The sequence below is a fragment of the Ranitomeya imitator genome, chromosome 1 (genome assembly GCF_032444005.1).
Source record: "Ranitomeya imitator isolate aRanImi1 chromosome 1, aRanImi1.pri, whole genome shotgun sequence".
Lineage (NCBI taxonomy): Eukaryota > Metazoa > Chordata > Amphibia > Anura > Dendrobatidae > Ranitomeya > Ranitomeya imitator.
In genome coordinates, this window is record NC_091282.1 from 1,189,085,444 (window position 1) to 1,189,105,205 (window position 19,762).

The 19,762-nt window shown below is 44.6% G+C and overlaps 1 protein-coding gene across 2 annotated transcripts in view; it reads left to right on the top strand.

Annotated features, from left to right (window-relative positions):
* EVC2 (EvC ciliary complex subunit 2) overlaps positions 1–19,762 on the top strand; it is a 205,874-nt gene that overhangs the window by 16,228 nt on the left and 169,884 nt on the right. For both annotated transcript variants that reach the window (XM_069744826.1, XM_069744825.1), the window contains exons 2-3: positions 10,858–10,909; positions 18,495–18,655. In XM_069744826.1, coding sequence (XP_069600927.1) covers positions 18,608–18,655 — 48 coding nt within the window. In that variant the 5' untranslated portion in view covers positions 10,858–10,909; positions 18,495–18,607. The remainder of the gene's footprint in view (positions 1–10,857; positions 10,910–18,494; positions 18,656–19,762) is intronic.

Consider the following 19,762-nt stretch of genomic DNA (forward strand, 5'->3'; position numbering starts at 1 on the left):
TATGCGAGTAAACATCGCATAGCAATCGGACCAGTGTTAATCTATGGGGAAGCTCACATCACCTTTTTTTTTTTTTCGGGTGTATACAGAGTGCGAGTGAAATAGCAGCATGCTGCGACTGTACGCGTATATTGCCCGAGTCTCACCAATACAAGTCTATGGGTGCGAGAAAAAAATCGGACACCACACGGACCATCAGTGTGACTTGCGAGACATACGCACACATTTTCCTAATTTCAGCCCATTGAGCCATTAAATTCAATGAGGAAAATCAGTGAAAAATGTAAAGTCATACAGATGTCATACAGATACATGGGTGAGAGAAAATGGCATCATCGCATTGCAAGCAGATTACACACAGACCATACGGAGAACACTTGTGCGACTATCGGCTGAGAGAAACGGACCGATTTTTCATTCGTTAAGTGTGACCCCGGCCTGAGTGTGATGTCTGGGGCTCCCAGCAATCCTGAGAACGGGGAACTAAAGAGTCTGATCAGAAAGGAGCATTAGCTGTGCCTGCGTATATCTATTCTATTCATTCTGAATGGGGCTGCTAGAGATGGCACAGAACTGCTTATTCTGGCAGTCCCATACAAAATAAAGGGAGCTTTGTGGAGCATTGGTGGCATAAATGGAGCTTTAGAGCATTGGTGGCATAAATGGAGCTTTGTGGAGCATTGGTGGCATAAATGGAACTTTAGAGCATTGGTGGCATAAATGGAGCTTTGCACTATTGGTGGCATAAAATGGAGTTTAGGAGCATTAGTGGCATAAATGGAGCTTTGTGGAGCATTAGTTGCATAAATGGAGCTTTGCAGTATTGGTGGCATAAATGGAGCTTTGTGGAGCATTGGTGGCATAAATGGAGCTTTGTGGAGCATTAGTTGCATAAATGGAGCTTTGCAGTATTGGTGGCATAAATGGAGCTTTGTGGAGCATTGGTGGCATAAATGGAGCTTTGTGGAGCATTGGTGGCATAAATGGAGCTTTGGAGCACTGGTGGCATAAATGGAGCTTTAGAGCATTGGTGGCATAAATGGAGCTTTAGAGCATTGGTGGCATAAATGGAGCTTTGCAGAATTGGTGGCATAAATGGAGCTTAGGAGCATTGGTGGCAAAAATGGAGCTTTAGAGCATTGGTGGCATAAATGGAGCTTTAGAGCATTGGTGGCATAAATGGAGCTTTAGAGCATTGGTGGCATAAATGGAGCTTTGCAGCATTGGTGGCATAAATGGAGCTTTGTGGAGCATTGATGGCATAAATGGAGCGTTAGAGCATTGGTGGCATAAATGGAGCTTTGCACTATTGGTGGCATAAAATGGAGTTTAGGAGCATTAGTGGCATAAATGGAGCTTTGTGGAGCATTAGTTGCATAAATGGAGCTTTGCAGTATTGGTGGCATAAATGGAGCTTTGTGGAGCATTGGTGGCATAAATGGAGCTTTGTGGAGCATTAGTTGCATAAATGGAGCTTTGCAGTATTGGTGGCATAAATGGAGCTTTGTGGAGCATTAGTTGCATAAATGGAGCTTTGCAGCATTGGTGGCATAAATGGAGCTTTGTGGAGCACTGGTGGCATAAATGGAGCTTTGGAGCACTGGTGGCATAAATGGAGCTTTAGAGCATTGGTGGCATAAATGGAGCTTTAGAGCATTGGTGGCATAAATGGAGCTTTGCAGAATTGGTGGCATAAATGGAGCTTAGGAGCATTGGTGGCATAAATGGAGCTTTAGAGCATTGGTGGCAAAAATGGAGCTTTAGAGCATTGGTGGCATAAATGGAGCTTTAGAGCATTGGTGGCATAAATGGAGCTTTAGAGCATTGGTGGCATAAATGGAGCTTTGCAGCATTGGTGGCATAAATGGAGTTTTGCCACATTGGTGGCATAAATGGAGCTTAGGAGCATTAGTGGCATAAATGGAGCTTTGCAGCATTGGTGGCATAAATGGAGTTTTGCCGCATTGGTGGTGGATAGCTATGAGTCCCTTCAGTTTTTCCATAACTGTATTAAAAAATACACAGTTTACCAAAATTTTTGAATATGTTGGTAAAAACATTGTGGTAAAAACATTTTGGTATTACCTCAATGGTGGCAAAACAAAATGCACCATGGTGCAACAGATGAGCGCAGATGAAGCTGGACAGGGACAGATTAATCATTAATGCCATAGTTGTCTCTATAAAGTGTGCATGTTGTCGGCAGCACATCCCCTGTTCAATTGGGGGGAATATGCTATTGACAATGATAATGCAATGACCCAAGTAAAAGATAACAAAGTATGGATTCTGACAGGAGAAACCCCTTTGCACCCCTGTAATGTAATGGCAAGGGGAGAACTTTATTTGGCACAGGCACAATAAAACATGGCAAAATTCTACAGGCGAGCGTATGGTTCCAGTCTCTCCAGAGGAGGGAACTCTACTTTTTTGCTATATCACAAAACAAGCAAGTGGGGTAAGAGGGCTGATCCCAGGGTAACTCAGTGGTGCTTCTCCTGGCACTGGCTTGGTGCCTGCTGTGCCCCTCTAGAAGAGGACCTGTCACTAGATAAAAATGGGTGTTTTGCTTTTATGTCAGTGAGGCCATTTTTTGGCTTTTTTAAAATCCACCATACAGTGCCAGAGATATAAGCCTTTTCTCTTTTTTTATGGCCTTCACAAGGGGAGTGGCACAAAGGGTAATAATGCTGTACAGCCTAATGACACGCCCCAGAGGATCCAGAGAGCCACGCCCCTTTGGAAAGACAAAAAAAGGTTATTAATAAATAGGCCCATATCTCTGAAACTGTATGGCGGACTTAAAAAAGAAAAAGGCAAAATGACCGCTTTTGACTTGGTGACAGGAAGATCAAGATACACTACAGCCCCCCCATGCATGAATCTGTAATATGATCATGTGCACGAGCCCTTTATATCTAATAATTGTAATCGGAGGTGGAAAACCTTTTTCCTCCGGCACATGGGCTGATTCCGGGGGACTGCAATTTTCAAAATTTGCCGCAAACAGTTGTCTGCCTCCAGCCCGGCGCAAATCTAGAAATTCAGTTGCGAGTAGCTTCATCAATTCCACCTAACATCACAGTCGTGTAAGCAGGAGAATGGATGCAACGCTCAGAAGAGCACAAGGTGGAACAGACAATTACACTATTTATTGCTTCCAGCATGGTGGGAATCTGTGGAACTGAGAAGAAGTTTAACAATAGAAAATAGCGCAAACACAAGTGGGTTATACAATGCAAAACACGGGATAAGTCTTACTGTTCAATCAGAATTATCGGAGAAGTCTCTTAAAAGATTTCACAAGTGTCCCTTTGACATGGGTGGTACACCTTTTCCTGGGAGAGGTGCTATGCTAGCTCCTCTTGACATAATGTCCCTAGCAGGGTCATCGGGTGTTCCTACTAGGCCACAAGTCCTCCTAAAGAAGTCTGTTAAGAAACGAGCCTCCTTTTGCCCCTACCAACCCCTACCTCACGTGTTGTCCTTACCCAGGCCGAACCCTGTATCGTATCTGTTGGTGTAAGAAGTGATGGCCATGTCTCACTCTTGTCTCCCTCTTATCACCGCATGTGTCCTCCGGTTGAAGTCTCCTCTTGGAACTTTGGTGCTTGACCGACGGCAGGTGTGTCCTGGAACTAGGGGACAGAGGGCTAGGCTCTGGCTCCCGGTCGGACTCCCTCTGGACTTTGGTGCAGATCTGGGATTCGGACCTAGACTAATGCAGTCTGGGCTCTGGCTCTTGACTGGTGTAGATCTGGGTCTCAGGTCTTGACCGGTGTAGTCGGGTTTTCGACTCTCGCTGGGCTTTGTCCGGGTTGTTTGACAGTGGGCCAGCACCCTGCTAGCTCACACTCTCCGCCAAGGCCTGTCACACTTGCTTCAGTGTTGTGTCTGGCTTACGTTCGCACCACTCAGATTCTTGGTTCCAAATCACCCGCGGTTTGGAATGCAGGCCCTTTATATCCGGGAACTTCTTCATCCCAGACACCTGACCAGGTGCCGCACACAAACTCGTTCCCCCTGCAACTCTTCCGGTGCCAGTGGTTTCCGCATAGTTCCTATTTTCCGGTAGATGGCAGTCTTCCACATTGACACATCATGCAGGTGCTCTTTGGGGTACCATCGCTTCCTCTTACAGTGGCGCCAAAGAGAAACAACCCAATTAGGGATGAGTTAATTATATGTTTAAGCAAATGTAGCAGGATAAATTTCAAGCTAATAATTTCGTATAGGTCCCAAAGAGGAGATAAGAGGGGAATAGAGGAGGAGATCTTGTGAGGATCGGAGGTTGTGTGCAGATAAGTACCGGGAGACGAGTTCATAGATGTATGGAGGAGACAGGTTGTGGATGGCTTTGTATGCCGTGGTTAGGGTTTTGTACTGGAGTCTCTCGGGAAGTCTGACTTACTGGCCCAGTATGGATTGTAAACTGCAAATATTCTGGTACCATGTCTGGTATTAAAAACTCTTCTGGCTCATATCAATGATCCCGCGTCTCTGAAAAACTTCACATTCATTAATTGTGATTTAATATTCAGTTCAATCAGTAATAACTTGTGAAATTAGTTTTCAGGTTTGAGGGAAATGACTCTTGCTTTGGGAATTACTGCCGTATTAATGTCTTGCTGGATATAAGCTTTTAACAATACTGGATTTATTATGTTTGCCGAGATTTTATCTGCTGTAATTGCAATTCAGCTTTCTGACCCAGTCTGCAAAGGTATCAGTCGCAACGTTAAATTAGGAATTATATCTCGGGGAAGATGAATGTGATAGTGTTATTTAAGGTCCAACAATTTGCATACTAAGATATGGCGGGTAATGACGTGGTGAGTCTTACAGCACTGATCCCACTATACGTACAGCAGCCTTAAAGGGAGACTCCACTTTTACCGGATGGTTGGGATTGACTGTCCCAATGCTAGAAGATCTTAGGAGCCCAAAATATTCCCTTTGGCCTATTTCTTACATGATTCTACACAAATAATCTATTATAGCCTAGTGATCACCGAAGGGCACATGTTCTGTATAGTTGGAAGTTCCGCCTCAGAATCACTTCCTCTGGGCCCCAGGAATCTCATTATGACAGTAGGACCCAGCACTTGTTTGCTCCCTCCTTTCCAAACTCCTACAGGAGTGGGGAGTGTATGAGGTTTAGACCGGGGTTACACTTGCGAGTGCCATGCGAGAAACTCGCGCCTCAATATCTGGCACTGACGCTGGCACTCGGTACCGGAGTGTGCGGCTGCATGTGTTTCTATGCAGCTGAACGCTCCGGTCCCGAGTGCTGGTGTCCATGCCGGGTATTGATGCGCGAGTTTCTCGCATGGCACTCGCAAGTGTGACCCCGGCCTTACTCTCCTATCCTGAGACTCCCATACACAAGTACACTTGGTTCGGCAGAGCCCTTACGCTTTCTGATCTAGAAAATAGACTAAGGGGCTGTTCACACTGTGTTCCTGACTCCATCCGTGGGTTTTGTTTGAATGCTCGAAAAATGGGATTCAGATGTGTCGGATCCTTTTGTGTTGGCGGCAAATGGAGTCTACAGTATGTAACACCTGGCTCTGTTTGCGCTTCTTTCACGTGGTGTCCATCTTGTCAGATGGGTACCAGACTATAGTAGACTATGACCCTGATTCATCATTTGCGATTTCTTCAAGACAGTTTTCTGTTTGTTTTTTTTGTCAATTATTACCGTATATATATAGGGATAATGGTGTGCACTCAGGTCAGGGACAAGGAGGTGCTTGTAGAACAGACCATGTGGTCCAGTCATAGTAACATAGTAACATAGTTAGTAAGGCCGAAAAAAGACATTTGTCCATCCAGTTCAGCCTATATTCCATCATAATAAATACCCAGATCTACGTCCTTCTACAGAACCTAATAATTGTATGATACAATATTGTTCTGCTCCAGGAAGACATCCAGGCCTCTCTTGAACCCCTCGACTGAGTTCGCCATCACCACCTCCTCAGGCAAGCAATTCCAGATTCTCACTGCCCTAACAGTAAAGAATCCTCTTCTGTGTTGGTGGAAAAACCTTCTCTCCTCCAGACGCAAAGAATGCCCCCTTGTGCCCGTCACCTTCCTTGGTATAAACAGATCCTCAGCGAGATATTTGTATTGTCCCCTTATATACTTATACATGGTTATTAGATCGCCCCTCAGTCGTCTTTTTTCTAGACTAAATAATCCTAATTTTGCTAATCTATTATTGTAGTTCTCCCATCCCCTTTATTAATTTTGTTGCCCTCCTTTGTACTCTCTCTAGTTCCATTATATCCTTCCTGAGCACCGGTGCCCAAAACTGGACACAGTACTCCATGTGTGGTCTAACTAGGGATTTGTACAGAGGCAGTATAATGCTCTCATCATGTGTATCCAGACCTCTTTTAATGCACCCCATGATCCTGTTTGCCTTGGCAGCTGCTGCCTGGCACTGGCTGCTCCAGGTAAGTTTATCATTAACTAGGATCCCCAAGTCCTTCTCCCTGTCAGATTTACCCAGTGGTTTCCCGTTCAGTGTGTAATGGTGATATTGATTCCTTCTTCCCATGTGTATAACCTTACATTTATCATTGTTAAACCTCATCTGCCACCTTTCAGCCCAAGTTTCCAACTTATCCAGATCCATCTGTAGCAGAATACTATCTTCTCTTGTATTAACTGCTTTACATAGTTTTGTATCATCTGCAAATATCGATATTTTACTGTGTAAACCTTCTACCAGATCATTAATGAATATGTTGAAGAGAACAGGTCCCAATACTGACCCCTGCGGTACCCCACTGGTCACAGCGACCCAGTTAGAGACTATACCATTTATAACCACCCTCTGCTTTCTATCACTAAGCCAGTTACTAACCCATTTACACACATTTTCCCCCAGACCAAGCATTCTCATTTTGTGTACCAACCTCTTGTGCGGCACGGTATCAAACGCTTTGGAAAAATCGAGATATACCACGTCCAATGACTCACCGTGGTCCAGCCTATAGCTTACCTCTTCATAAAAACTGATTAGATTGGTTTGACAGGAGCGATTTCTCATAAACCCATGCTGATATGGAGTTAAACAGTTATTCTCATTGAGATAATCCAGAATAACATCCCTCAGAAACCCTTCAAATATTTTACCAACAATAGAGGTTAGACTTACTGGCCTATAATTTCCAGGTTCACTTTTAGAGCCCTTTTTGAATATTGGCACCACATTTGCTATGCGCCAATCCTGCGGAACAGACCCTGTCGCTATAGAGTCCCTAAAAATAAGAAATAATGGTTTATCTATTACATTACTTAGTTCTCTTAGTACTCGTGGGTGTATGCCATCCGGACCCGGAGATTTATCTATTTTAATCTTATTTAGCCGGTTTCGCACCTCTTCTTGGGTTAGATTGGTGACCCTTAATATAGGGTTTTCATTGTTTCTTGGGATTTCACCTAGCATTTCATTTTCCACCGTGAATACCGTGGAGAAGAAGGTGTTTAATATGTTAGCTTTTTCCTCGTCATCTACAACCATTCTTTCCTCACTATTTTTTAAGGGGCCTACATTTTCAGTTTTTATTCTTTTACTATTGATATAGTTGAAGAACAGTTTGGGATTAGGTTTACTCTCCTTAGCAATGTGCTTCTCTGTTTCCTTTTTGGCAGCTTTAATTAGTTTTTTAGATAAAGTATTTTTCTCCCTATAGTTTTTTAGAGCTTCAATGGTGCCATCCTGCTTTAGTAGTGCAAATGCTTTCTTTTTACTGTTAATTGCCTGTCTTACTTCTTTGTTTAGCCACATTGGGTTTTTCCTATTTCTAGTCCTTTTATTCCCACAAGGTATAAACCGCTTACACTGCCTATTTAGGATGTTCTTAAACATTTCCCATTTATTATCTGTATTCTCATTTCTGAGGATATTGTCCCAGTCTACCAGATTAAGGGCATCTCTAAGCTGGTCAAACTTTGCCTTCCTAAAGTTCAATGTTTTTGTGACTCCCTGACAAGTCCCCCTAGTGAAAGACAGGTGAAACTGCACAATATTGTGGTCGCTATTTCCTAAATGCCCAACCACCTGCAGATTTGTTATTCTGTCAGGTCTATTAGATAGTATTAGGTCTAAAAGTGCTGCTCCTCTGGTTGGATTCTGCACCAATTGTGAAAGATAATTTTTCTTGGTTATTAGCAGAAACCTGTTGCCTTTATGGGTTTCACAGGTTTCTGTTTCCCAGTTAATATCCGGGTAGTTAAAGTCCCCCATAACCAGGACCTCATTATGGGTTGCAGCTTCATCTATCTGCTTTAGAAGTAGACTTTCCATGCTTTCTGTTATATTTGGGGGTTTGTAACAGACCCCAATGAGAATTTTGTTACCATTTTTCCCTCCATGAATTTCAACCCATATGGACTCGACATCCTCATTCCCTTCGCTAATATCCTCCCTTAAAGTGGACTTTAGACAAGACTTTACATAGAGACAAACCCCTCCTCCTCTACGATTTTTACGATCCTTTCTAAACAGACTGTAACCCTGTAAGTTAACTGCCCAGTCATAGCTTTCATCTAACCATGTCTCGGTTATTCCCACTATGTCAAAGTTACCTGTAGATATTTCTGCTTCTAGTTCTTCCATCTTGTTTGTCAGGCTTCTGGCGTTTGCGAGCATGCAGTTTAGAGGATTTTGTTTTGTTCCAATCTCCTCGCTGTGGATTGTTTTAGAAATGTTCTTACCTCCCTTCTGAATATGTTTTCCTGGGTCGTCTTTGTTCGAGTCTAATGTTTTTCTTCCCGTCCCCTCTTCTTCTAGTTTAACGCCCTTCTGATGAGTGTAGCGTCAATCAAATCAAATCAGTCAGTCAATCAAATAGAGAAAAATTACCGCACACAATACTGGTACGATGCAGAAAAAGGTATATGCCAGGTTTATTCAAAAGAAGAAACAAAAAGGTTGCCACAGATTTTTGCAGACGGAAATATACAAGTAGACAGAAACCCAACGTTTCGACCCTCCTGGGTCTTATTCATGGGGTTACTCTGATCCTTTGTTACAAATGGAAAAGAGTGGCAATAATAGACGGCGGGCGGCCAATTCCTCTAAAGCATTACCTTGTAATAGGGCCAGTATTAGGTCTCTGTGTCCCGGGTGGAGGAAGGCTGGTTGCAGGGGCCGTCACTTTTAAGGGTGGCCTGTGTGTCCTGTGTTATGATGCGGGGTCAGCGGCGCTCCCGCGCCCTGCTGCCGATGCTGATCTGGAGGGGAATTATTACCGTATGTTTTTTCTTAATTTCTTTAAAATGTCTCGAAGTTGATGAATTTATCGCAAAATTTAGAAATGTTCTTTATTTTTGTCTCTGTCCATTGTTTTGCAAATTTTTAATGCCAAAAGTTGCAAACCTTTAAACAATATACTTTCATTATGTAGGTAATGGTCGGGTGGCAGTGGCTCAGTGGTCGGAGCTGCAGCCTTGCAGTCCAGGGTTCCAATCCCACCAAGGACAACATCTATGAGGAGTTTGTATCTTCTCCCCTTGTTTGCTTGGGTTTCCTCGGGTTTCCTCTCACACTCCAAAGACATACTAATAGGGAATTTAGATCACCAATGGGGACAGCGATGATGATGTCTGTAGAGTGCTGCAGAAGCTAACGTAAGCAAACCAAATAATCTGCCCTGATGTCCCGATTTCTGTTCCGGCCGACGCCACTTCCAGGTTCATCTCAGCCCATGATCAGTGATATGCTTGAATTGGGGATAACCAAGAGGTCATTAACCTGAACCAGACAACCTACCCCCTTCAAGCATGTCACAAGTCATATATTTAATGTGAAGAGGTAGAAGGTTTGTGGATGTATTCCGCGCTGCCGATTAAAATGCCGGACCAAAGATATCCAAATGAAGGAAAGTGGTTTTTAGCTCAACGCGTTTCGAAGTTCAAGTGACTTCTTCCTCAGGAAACCAACCACATGTTTAATATACCTGTATCGATGTAGACACATGTGGTTGGTTTCCTGAGGAAGAAGTCACTTGAACTTCGAAACGCGTTGAGATAAAAACCACTTTCCTTCATTTGGATATCTTTGGTCCGGCATTTTAATCGGCAGCGTGGATTACATCCACAAACCTTCTACCTCTTCACATCTGATATGGTCACTACGGACCCGTGGATCTGCTGCAGCTGATATTCTCAAAGAGATCTATATGTCATTACATTAGATCTATCAGGTTAGTGCAAATTTATTAGATCGCTTATTTTGTCCATTGGATAAGACCCTATGTGCGCTGATTTATTCTACAGTTACGTTTCTACAAGATGGAGGGGTTTCCTTTCCCTCTGATAGAGTTGGGCTTCTGCTGAATTCTGGACATTAGGCAGCTACCCTAATAGGTGTAGGCAACTTTTTCTCTTTCTGGACAGTTTCTTTCTTGTGGTTCTTGCTCCAGTATATAAATCTTGCACCAAAATCTAACACTTATCCTGCCCAGTGTTTTGTGCCAATGTTGCGGGCAAAAAATTTTCAGCAAGAAAAAACACTTCTTCTGCTTGTGCTCCAGGATATATCTGGGAATGGCCGTCTCCAGGTTCCTACACCTCTTCGCGATCCGTGCGGCTTGTGCTCTCACCACTTGTACATTGCATGTGAGTTGCATGCAAAACGCAACCTCCGCCGAACGGTTCATCAATCCTTTTTCTAAGTGCTCCAGGCTATGGCAGCAGCTAAGGTCACCGCGGCACATTGCCGTGTAGTGTACCCAATAATGTATTGATGGAGTCACGGCGGAGCTGCCTTTTACATTTCTCTGTGACGATCATGGTTTGTCTTTGCTCCAGTAATATTATTATCGCCTTTTTCTTTTATAGAGATCGGATCACAAACCAATAAAGGCTGAAGATTTTCCAGAATCTAATAAAGGTTTGTCTTTCCTCCATTTTCTTCTGGTTTTTTTTTTTTTGCATAGATCTGTGCAGGGAGAGCATGGTACTAACTACTATGGTGTCCAATGCAATGTTTTTTTCCAGTTGATGTTGACAGATGGCGGGCAAAAGGGTTTTTTTCATCTCGTAAAATCACAGCAAAATGTTAGTCTATGCCGTCACTTTCTGGCTGATGGAGATCTGACCTCTAGGAGTTGTTGGACCCTCGCCAATCTTGAGAATGAAGAGACATCGGCGCTAGTATAGTCTGACATCCCCTCCGTGGCCACTTGCAGTTCCCTACAAAGCCAGAGGTGGTTGGGGGCGCTGCTGTGCAGGGAAAAGTGAATATGAAACACAGACCTGTGTCCTTTTTGTTCTTAGGTTGAAGGTTGGACCTTCAGTGATCTTAAAGTAGTGGCAAATTCTAAGAGATGGGAAAATACCCTTTAAGATCTAATATCCTTGTATAAGCCCCTTATGGATACTCATGTGCTCAAACACCACAACTAATGCTCTGCCGTAGGCTGAAATAAGTACAAGAAGTGTACAAGAGTGTGCAAAGCAGTCATCAAAGCAAAAGGTGTCTACTTTGAAGAACCTAGAATATAAGACATAATTTCAGTTGTTTCACACTTTTTTGTTAAGTATATAATTCCACATGTGTTAATTCATAGTTTTGATGTCTTCAGTGTGAATTTACAGTTTTCATGGTCATGAAAATACAGAAAAATCTTTAAATGAGAAGGTGTGTCCAAACTTTTGCTCTGTACTGTATGTCGGGATGCTTCCAAAGTTCTCGGAAAATAGCATGACACAAGTAGAAAGAGAGATCAGGGGCCTCAGGGCTACTAAACAGCAGGTTTATTGGTATAATGAGGCCTGTTTCTTTTAGGAATGGGTCCGTATATTTTTCCTCCTGATTATCCCATGGGTATAGTTACCAAATGGCCATTTAGCACCTCCCATAAATGTGTGGAAACGCCAATTTTTGGGCAGGTCTTCTCAGCACTAGAACCCTGTGAATTTATTGGCACTGTTTATGAAAAATTCGGACAGTCATGGCATATTCTTATCCATTGGCACAACATGCATGGGGGGCATGTAAGGTAGACAGGTAATAGCTCACATTACTTAAAAAGTGTTTTCCCATTAAGTAAAAACAGTCTGAAAAATTGAAGTCACCTAGCTTTTCAAAATACTTGAGTAGCATATCCAACTCATTCTGTAGAGGAAAAATAAAGCTGCATAGGTCTGCAGATTTTTCTATACACGAAACAGGATCTATATATCAGCTCAACGGCAGAACGCAGTATTTGCTGCCTTCTGCAGTGGATGTTGGGGATTATAGTCTGCATGTCGCTACTCTGTTTTCGGGTGTCCCAGGACCAGGGGCACACTAGCTTGCCCTGTTTCCCGGATTACTTCTGATGATGAAGACGCCGGTGGCCACGTACCTTGCTGAGCTCCTGAATCCGCCCTAGGCTGTACCCTTAAACGACCCAGGGAAGAGGAGAGTAGTAGTGTACAGTAATACAACAACCAGACTAACAAGGTAATATGAACAGGGATAAAGGAAAACACCAAACATACAAATGTACTCACAAAAATAACAGAGGAATGCATCTGGGGAGTGGAGGATGGGGTTAAACCAAAGTAAGAGATGAAAGGGAATTCTCACACACTCAAAACCTAACAACAGTTACAGATAAATCCACCAAAGCCTTCTCCAATGATAACCAACAACAACAACCTCCAGCCATGCAGCATAAGTTCTCTGACAAAGAGTGCTAGCCAGGACCAAGTTTATATAGAAGATGGGAGTGGATAACAGTGAACAGCTGAGATCCTTAATGCAGGAAAGCTTTCAGGAGCTTTCAACTGGGCAGATTAACTCCTGCACTGCTAGAAGAAACCTACTTCGTTTAATATGAAGGTGAAGTGCTTCTAATCAGCTTCACAATAAAAAGAAAACCAAATGTTCACAGTTGTAGGCATGTTCTTTACATGAACTGATGCAGACCCTCAAAAAACTAGGGGAAATTCAAGATTGTGAGGTAGCACACCATGAAAAATGCCAGGGGCATGAATACTTTCGTAAGCCACTGTACCCACTTTGTTCGGCCAAGTACTAATGCGTGCTGAACTAAGAGTAGAGTAAGGTGCTGTTCACATTGCGTTTCTGGCTCCATCTGTGGGTTTGGTCTGTGCTCGAAAAAGGGGATTCAGATGTGTCAGATCCATTGGCGTTAGTTATACAAATGGAGTCTAAAGTATGAAATATTTGGCTATATTTGCGCTTCCTACACATGATGTCCATCTTTTCCAGTGGGTACAAGAATAGACTATGCGCCCGATTCATTATTTGTGTTTTATTGAAGTAAGGGTTTTTTTGTCTCTTTTTCTTGTGTTTTTGGTGATTTTTTTTTTTTTGCACCAAATTCTTCAAAATGACACGTGACATAAAAAAGTGCTCTTTATTTTGGAATTCTATTTTGTGATATGACGCTGTCCACTGGGCTGTGAATGCATGCTATCGGGTCTGCAAACGGGGAGTGCACAGGTCGTAGAATCCACCATGCTCCACTGGGTGTAGTACATGTATTATGAGTTGTAATGTTTCATTGCAGAAAGCTTGTTGGTTGCTATCATTAGTCATGAAGAGGTTAACTGTAATGTAATACAACTTTATATCTTTGTGTTATAATATACCTTAAGATTGTTGTATTTACCCTTTAGCTAATCCTTATGTCACTGGATTATGACCATGTAGCGGACTCTATGAAACCAGCCTGTCAATATTTGCAGACCGGCCACAGCCATTGATGGGGTAAATCCGCTTTGTGTATGTGCGGTTCCAAGCACACATTGTCGTGGAGGACTCCATGACGGCCGATTAGACAGGTTTGGCGAGTCCTGCAGTGTTTGGCATCCTAGAGACTAGCGTTGTTTGGCAGGGTGTGTGTTAGGTCAGGGCTGTTGAGGGTTGACCTGCGTTAGTAACGGAGAAGGCAACACATTAGACATGAGGTTACGGAAGCCGTAATTATTGACTTTGTAGGGAAGAGGTAAAACCCACAAATATTTGTGCAAATTTTAGATATTTTCCTATGAGTAAGTGATAGCGCTCCAGGGAAACGTCTCTGCCGCCATTACTCGGCTAAGTATAATTGAAGGTTCTGTATGTTGCTTTCCGAGTTGGCGAGAAAGCGGTGACATAGGAGATAATGATGGGGCATGACCGACGAGTACTCAATCCTGGCACTTTTATTAGTCAGATATATCCTGCGCTCCTCTTGGAAAATATAACAAGTGATATTGTTGTTTGAGGAGAAATTGGAGCAAATAAGTAACATGGGAGATACAAAGTCAGCTATGGCAGTGCTGCTAAGAAAAAATGCCTAAAGGATGTGTTTTTTGGGATGTAAGGGTATGTGCAGATGATCCGTAAACGCTGCAGGGAGATGCTTCGTATTTGTGCATCGTCCAACCCGCATCTTCCAAATGTTATAGCATAGTGGATGGATTTCAAGAAATGCCCGCAACTTGCCCGCGGAGACTGTCATGTGGTGTAACGCTAAAGAATGGGTTATCCATGAGTAGACCCTCTGGGTCGTGATACCGAGCCTCCCCTGGGCTCTGGTCCTAGTGGCCTGACCCCTATACAGGGACCGTCAGGGGCAAGCTCAGAGGATTCAAATACCACGACTGCCGGTAACGAAAGGGCAACTCGAAGGACTGACAGAGAGAGTAGCAGTCTAAGGGGGCAGACCAGCAGGATAAGGAAAGATAGCACAAGGGAATCCAGAAGACAAATAGTAATCACTTTAGGAAAAGGAAACCGGGCAAGCCTGGAAGAGAACCTAGGATGGAGGGACAGATGGCTGGAGAGAGAGAGCGAGGTCCAGGGACCAGGAAGGCGGGAGGCACAGTGGGAAAGGCCAGGGCAGGCAGGGTTAACGAGATCCAGGAACCACCAGGAGCAGGGACGACAGGAGGCACAATAGCAAATACCAGGGCAGGCAGGGTTAACGAGATCCAGGGACCACCAGGAGCAGGGACGACAGGAGGCACAATAGGAAAGACCACACCAGGCAGGGTTAACGAGATCCAGGGACCACCAGGAGAAAGGACGACAGGAGGCACAATAGGAAAGAATATGGCAGGCAGGGTTAATGAGATCCATGGACCACCAGGAGCAGGGACGACAGGAGGCACAATAGGAAATACCACGGCAGGCAGGGTTAACGAGATCCAGGGACCACCAGGAGAAAGGACAACAGGAGGCACAATAGGAAAGAATATGGCAGGCAGGGTTAACGAGATCCAGGGACCACCAGGAGCAGGGACAACAGGAGGCACAATAGGAAATACCACGGCAGGCAGGGTTAACGAGATCAGGGACCACCAGGAGAAAGGACAACAGGAGGCACAATAGGAAAGAATATGGCAGGCAGGGTTAACGAGATCCAGGGACCACCAGGAGCAGGGACAACAGGAGGCACAATAGGAAATACCACGGCAGGCAGGGTTAACGAGATCAGGGACCACCAGGAGAAAGGACGACAGGAGGCACAATAGGAAAGAATATGGCAGGCAGGGTTAATGAGATCCAGGGACCACCAAGAGCAGGGACGACAGGAGGCACAATAGGAAATACCACGGCAGGCAGGGTTAACGAGATCAGGGACCACCAGGAGAAAGGACGACAGGAGGCACAATAGGAAAGAATATGGCAGGCAGGGTTAATGAGATCCAGGGACCACCAAGAGCAGGGACGACAGGAGGCACAATAGGAAATACCACGGCAGGCAGGGTTAACGAGATCAGGGACCACCAGGAGAAAGGACGACAGGAGGCACAATAGGAAAGAACATGGCAGGCAGGCTTAGCGAGATCCAGGGACCACCAAGAGCAGGAATGGCAGAGACCAGGCAGGCAGGGTTAACAAGATCCAGGGACCACCAGGAGCAGGGACTGCAGGAGGCACTGTAGGGAAAGCAAAGGACAGCTGGGTAACACACCATACAAGGGAGCACAATGTGGGCCTAAGCTAAAGGAACAAGCTTGATCAGTCACAGTCCTAGGGAGGAAATGCGGAGAAATAACCTGCACGTACCCACTATTGATGGAGAGGCACTTCTGGATCAGGTCATGACAGTTCAATAGAGTGCAGGGGACGTGTGCGCCCGCGACCTAAGCCGACCCGGGGCCGCGCACACACCTAAACTCAGCAGCAGGCAGTACAGCAGGAAGCACCAGAGAGGAGCAAGCATGCCCCCAACCAGCAGCTCCGGGACGCCAGAACAGCCACCGCGTGGTGAGTCATGACAGACCGGTGGGACCCTACCACTGTAACATGTGGCATGTCTCTCCAGACCGCAGCATGTCAATTTTCACCCATACAATGTATTGGACGCGGTGAATCTGCACAGTTAAGTGAACACATGCGGAAACACCTGTGTTCATTAGACGGCAGCGCTTTGAACGCAGCGAACATGTGCTGCGTCCAAAGCGCTGCTAGTTCCAGATGGTATGTACTTACCCTTACTGTTATCAGAGATATAACTTGGGAAAGCTCTGCAGAAGGTGAGATGCAAGCAGCAGGTGTCGGCAAAAAAAGGGAGCGCCTGTTTTGAAGGGTGCAGCATATAACAAAAATTGCTTTAACTTAAAGGTCTTGTTTAGGATTGCGACAAATGTCTGTTGTCACGCTCTACCTGCCCTCCTTCTATTGTGTGGAGTCTGTCGCTCTCTACCTGATGTCCATGTGTAGTTCATGACCTGTCGCTCTCCACCTACCCTCCATGTGTAGCGAGGAGTCTGTTACTCTCTATCTGCTTTTCATGTGTAGGACATGGTCTGTAACTCACTGTCTTCCATGTGTAATGCAGGGTCTGTCACTTTCTTTACCTGGCCTCCTTGTATAGGGGGATCTGTCACTCTCTACCTTCTCTCCATTTATAGGGCAAAGTCTATCACTCTTACTGCCCTCCATGTGTAGTGCCTGGTCTGTCACTCACTACCTGTCTTCCATGAGTAGGGCTGATCTGTCGCTCTCTTCCTATCCTTCATGTGTAGTGCATGGTCTGTCACTCGCTACCTGTCTTCCATATGTATTTCAGGGTCTGTCACTCTCTATACCTGCCCTCCTTGTATAGTGTAGGATCTGTCACTCTCTACCTATTCTCCATGTGTAGCGCAGGATCTGTCACTCTCTTACTGCTCTCGATGTGTAAATCATGGTCTGTCACTCGCTACCTGTCTTCCATTAGTAGTGCAGGGTATGTCACTCTCTTACTGCCCTCTATGTGTAGTACAGGGTCTGTCACTCACTACCTGTCTTCCATGAGTAGTGTGGGTCTGTCGCTCTCTCCCTATCCTTTATGTGCATTGTGGGTCTGTTGCTCTCTATACCTACCCTCCTTGTATAGTGTGGGATCTGTCACTCTACCTTTTCTCCATGTATAGTGCAGGATCTGTCACTCTCTTACTGCCCTCTATGTGTAGTACAGGGTCTGTCACTCGCTACCTGTCTTCAATGAGTAGTGTGGGTCTGTCGCTCTCTCCCTATCCTTCATGTGTATTGTGGGTCTGTTGCTCTCTATACCTGCCTCCTTGTACAGTGTGGGATCTGTCACTCTCTACCTTTTCTCCATGTATAGTGCAGGATCTGTCACTCTCTTACTGCCCTCCATGTGTAGTACAGGGTCTGTCACTCGCTACCTGTCTTCCATGAGTAGTGTAGGGTCTGTCGCTTTCTCCCTATCCTTCATGTGTATTGTGGGTCTGTTGCTCTCTATACCTACCCTCCTTGTATAGTGTGGGATCTGTCACTCTCTACCTTTTCTCCATGTATAGTGCAGGATCTGTCACTCTCTTACTGCCCTCCATGTGCAGTACAGGGTCTGTCACTCGCTACCTGTCTTCCATGAGTAGTGTGGGTCTGTCGCTCTCTCCCTATCCTTCATGTGTATTGTGGGTCTGTTGCTCTCTACACCTACCCTCCTTGTATAGTGTGGGATCTGTCACTCTCTACCTTTTCTCCATGTATAGTGTAGGGTCTGTCCCTCTCTACTTTTCGTCAGAACTGCATTACCAGACACAACCCATATACAAGGATGGTGCTGTTTGTCTGTTTTGTGTGGAACAAAATAGTATCCTTGTCTCCTATCCTGGATAAACTCCTAAGGTTTTGTTCACATGTGTGCTGTAGATTAGAAACCCATGACACGGTTGACCCTATTGATGTACTGTATAATGGGGTCCGGCAGGTTGTACTGAGGTGTCATTTCCATGCTCCCATTGACCTGTGCCGTCGTGCTGCTCTTCTTCCCTTCATAGCGACCCTTTATCCTGGCAGTGACATTACTCATGCAGTCACCCTACCTCGTACCTTCACTTTTCCTCCTGCTGCCTTCTCTGCAGAATCCAAGAAAGCTGCTAATTTCTGTGGCAACTACTTTATGTATTTTATGTCTCCTCGTCAGGCGATCCCTGTAAAGCCAATTGGAAATAACCAGGTGGATAACATGCACTGATTTCTTATCGTTTTTGGTAATGCCATTGTCTGTCTGTTCTAGATATTTCCACGGATCAGAAATTGGCGCCAAATGGGACAGTAAACTTAATTCGAAAATCTGTATCTTCTGATAATCTGCGAACACAGACAGTTCCTGCCTTAATACCCTCATGGATGAAACGGAGAAAGTCAAAAAGGGCGGCAGTGATCCACAATTCCCAAGTATGTGAAGGATTTAATTGGCCATGAACAATTCAGTTGGTGCTGCCCTGGACCGGCGTCCGGTCTACTGTGACAACGGGGTCTTCACTTCTGTACCCGGCATCCTACGGTGCCGTGACTCAGGACGTTTCGGAGTCTTTGAGAGGTGATAAAGTGAAGACCGGCTGTCATGGAGGACCGGACTGGACATCGAGTAGCGCAAATTGAATTGTTCATCTTTACTTTCAATATCTTGTTTTTTTCTTTGTGAAGAGGAGCTCTCAGTTTTACTCACCTATCTAAATATTTTTTGCTCCACCACTCTGTAGCATATTTTCTTAGATTTCTACCTTAAAAACTGGAAACAAATGGGTTAACCTTCGCTCCCCTCAAAAAGATGAGAAGACAAGAATCCAATTCTCCGGTTTATTGGTCGATGCGTTTTGAGGTTTAAAACTTCATCAGGACAACCCATGGTGACCACAGTGGCTTCGTCCTGATGAAGAAGTTTGAAGCTTCGAAACGCGTTGACCAATAAATATTTACATACCTTAGCATTACGGAGTGCAACTTTATTTTTTTGTTATGTATTGTTATTTGAATAATAGAGGATATCACAATGCAAAGTTCGATGAAGGATATACTCTTTTTATGGGAAATACAACATTTTGATGACATAACAAAATTTGTATCCCCAAATTGCATGACATTCTAATCTTCCTCCCCATTCTGTTAGGAACATCCCTTTAAACGTAAATATGGATAACCCCTTTTTTGTCCAGGTGGCTAATATGACAGATGTGTAGCTCCCATTCTTCTGTGTGTCACCGGTCGGGTCACCTGCCCGTGACATCTGAGGTCTCTACTCCGTCAGCGGCTGCAAAATTCTCCACTTCTTTCCAAAGTCATGTTCGGTGATTCTGAAATGTATTTTCTCCACATTTATGGTAATATAATGTGCCCTCTTGTCAGTACAAATTATTTGTGTTCCCGTCAGTGGAAATCAATAACTAATTTTCTGCCGCTCTCCTTCATGGGTAGTTGAGCAGCTGCTCTTAAAATGTGACTATATTTTCATTGTGACGCGGGTTTGGTGCTACGGGCTGTAAATCTGTCTTCCTTTAGTAG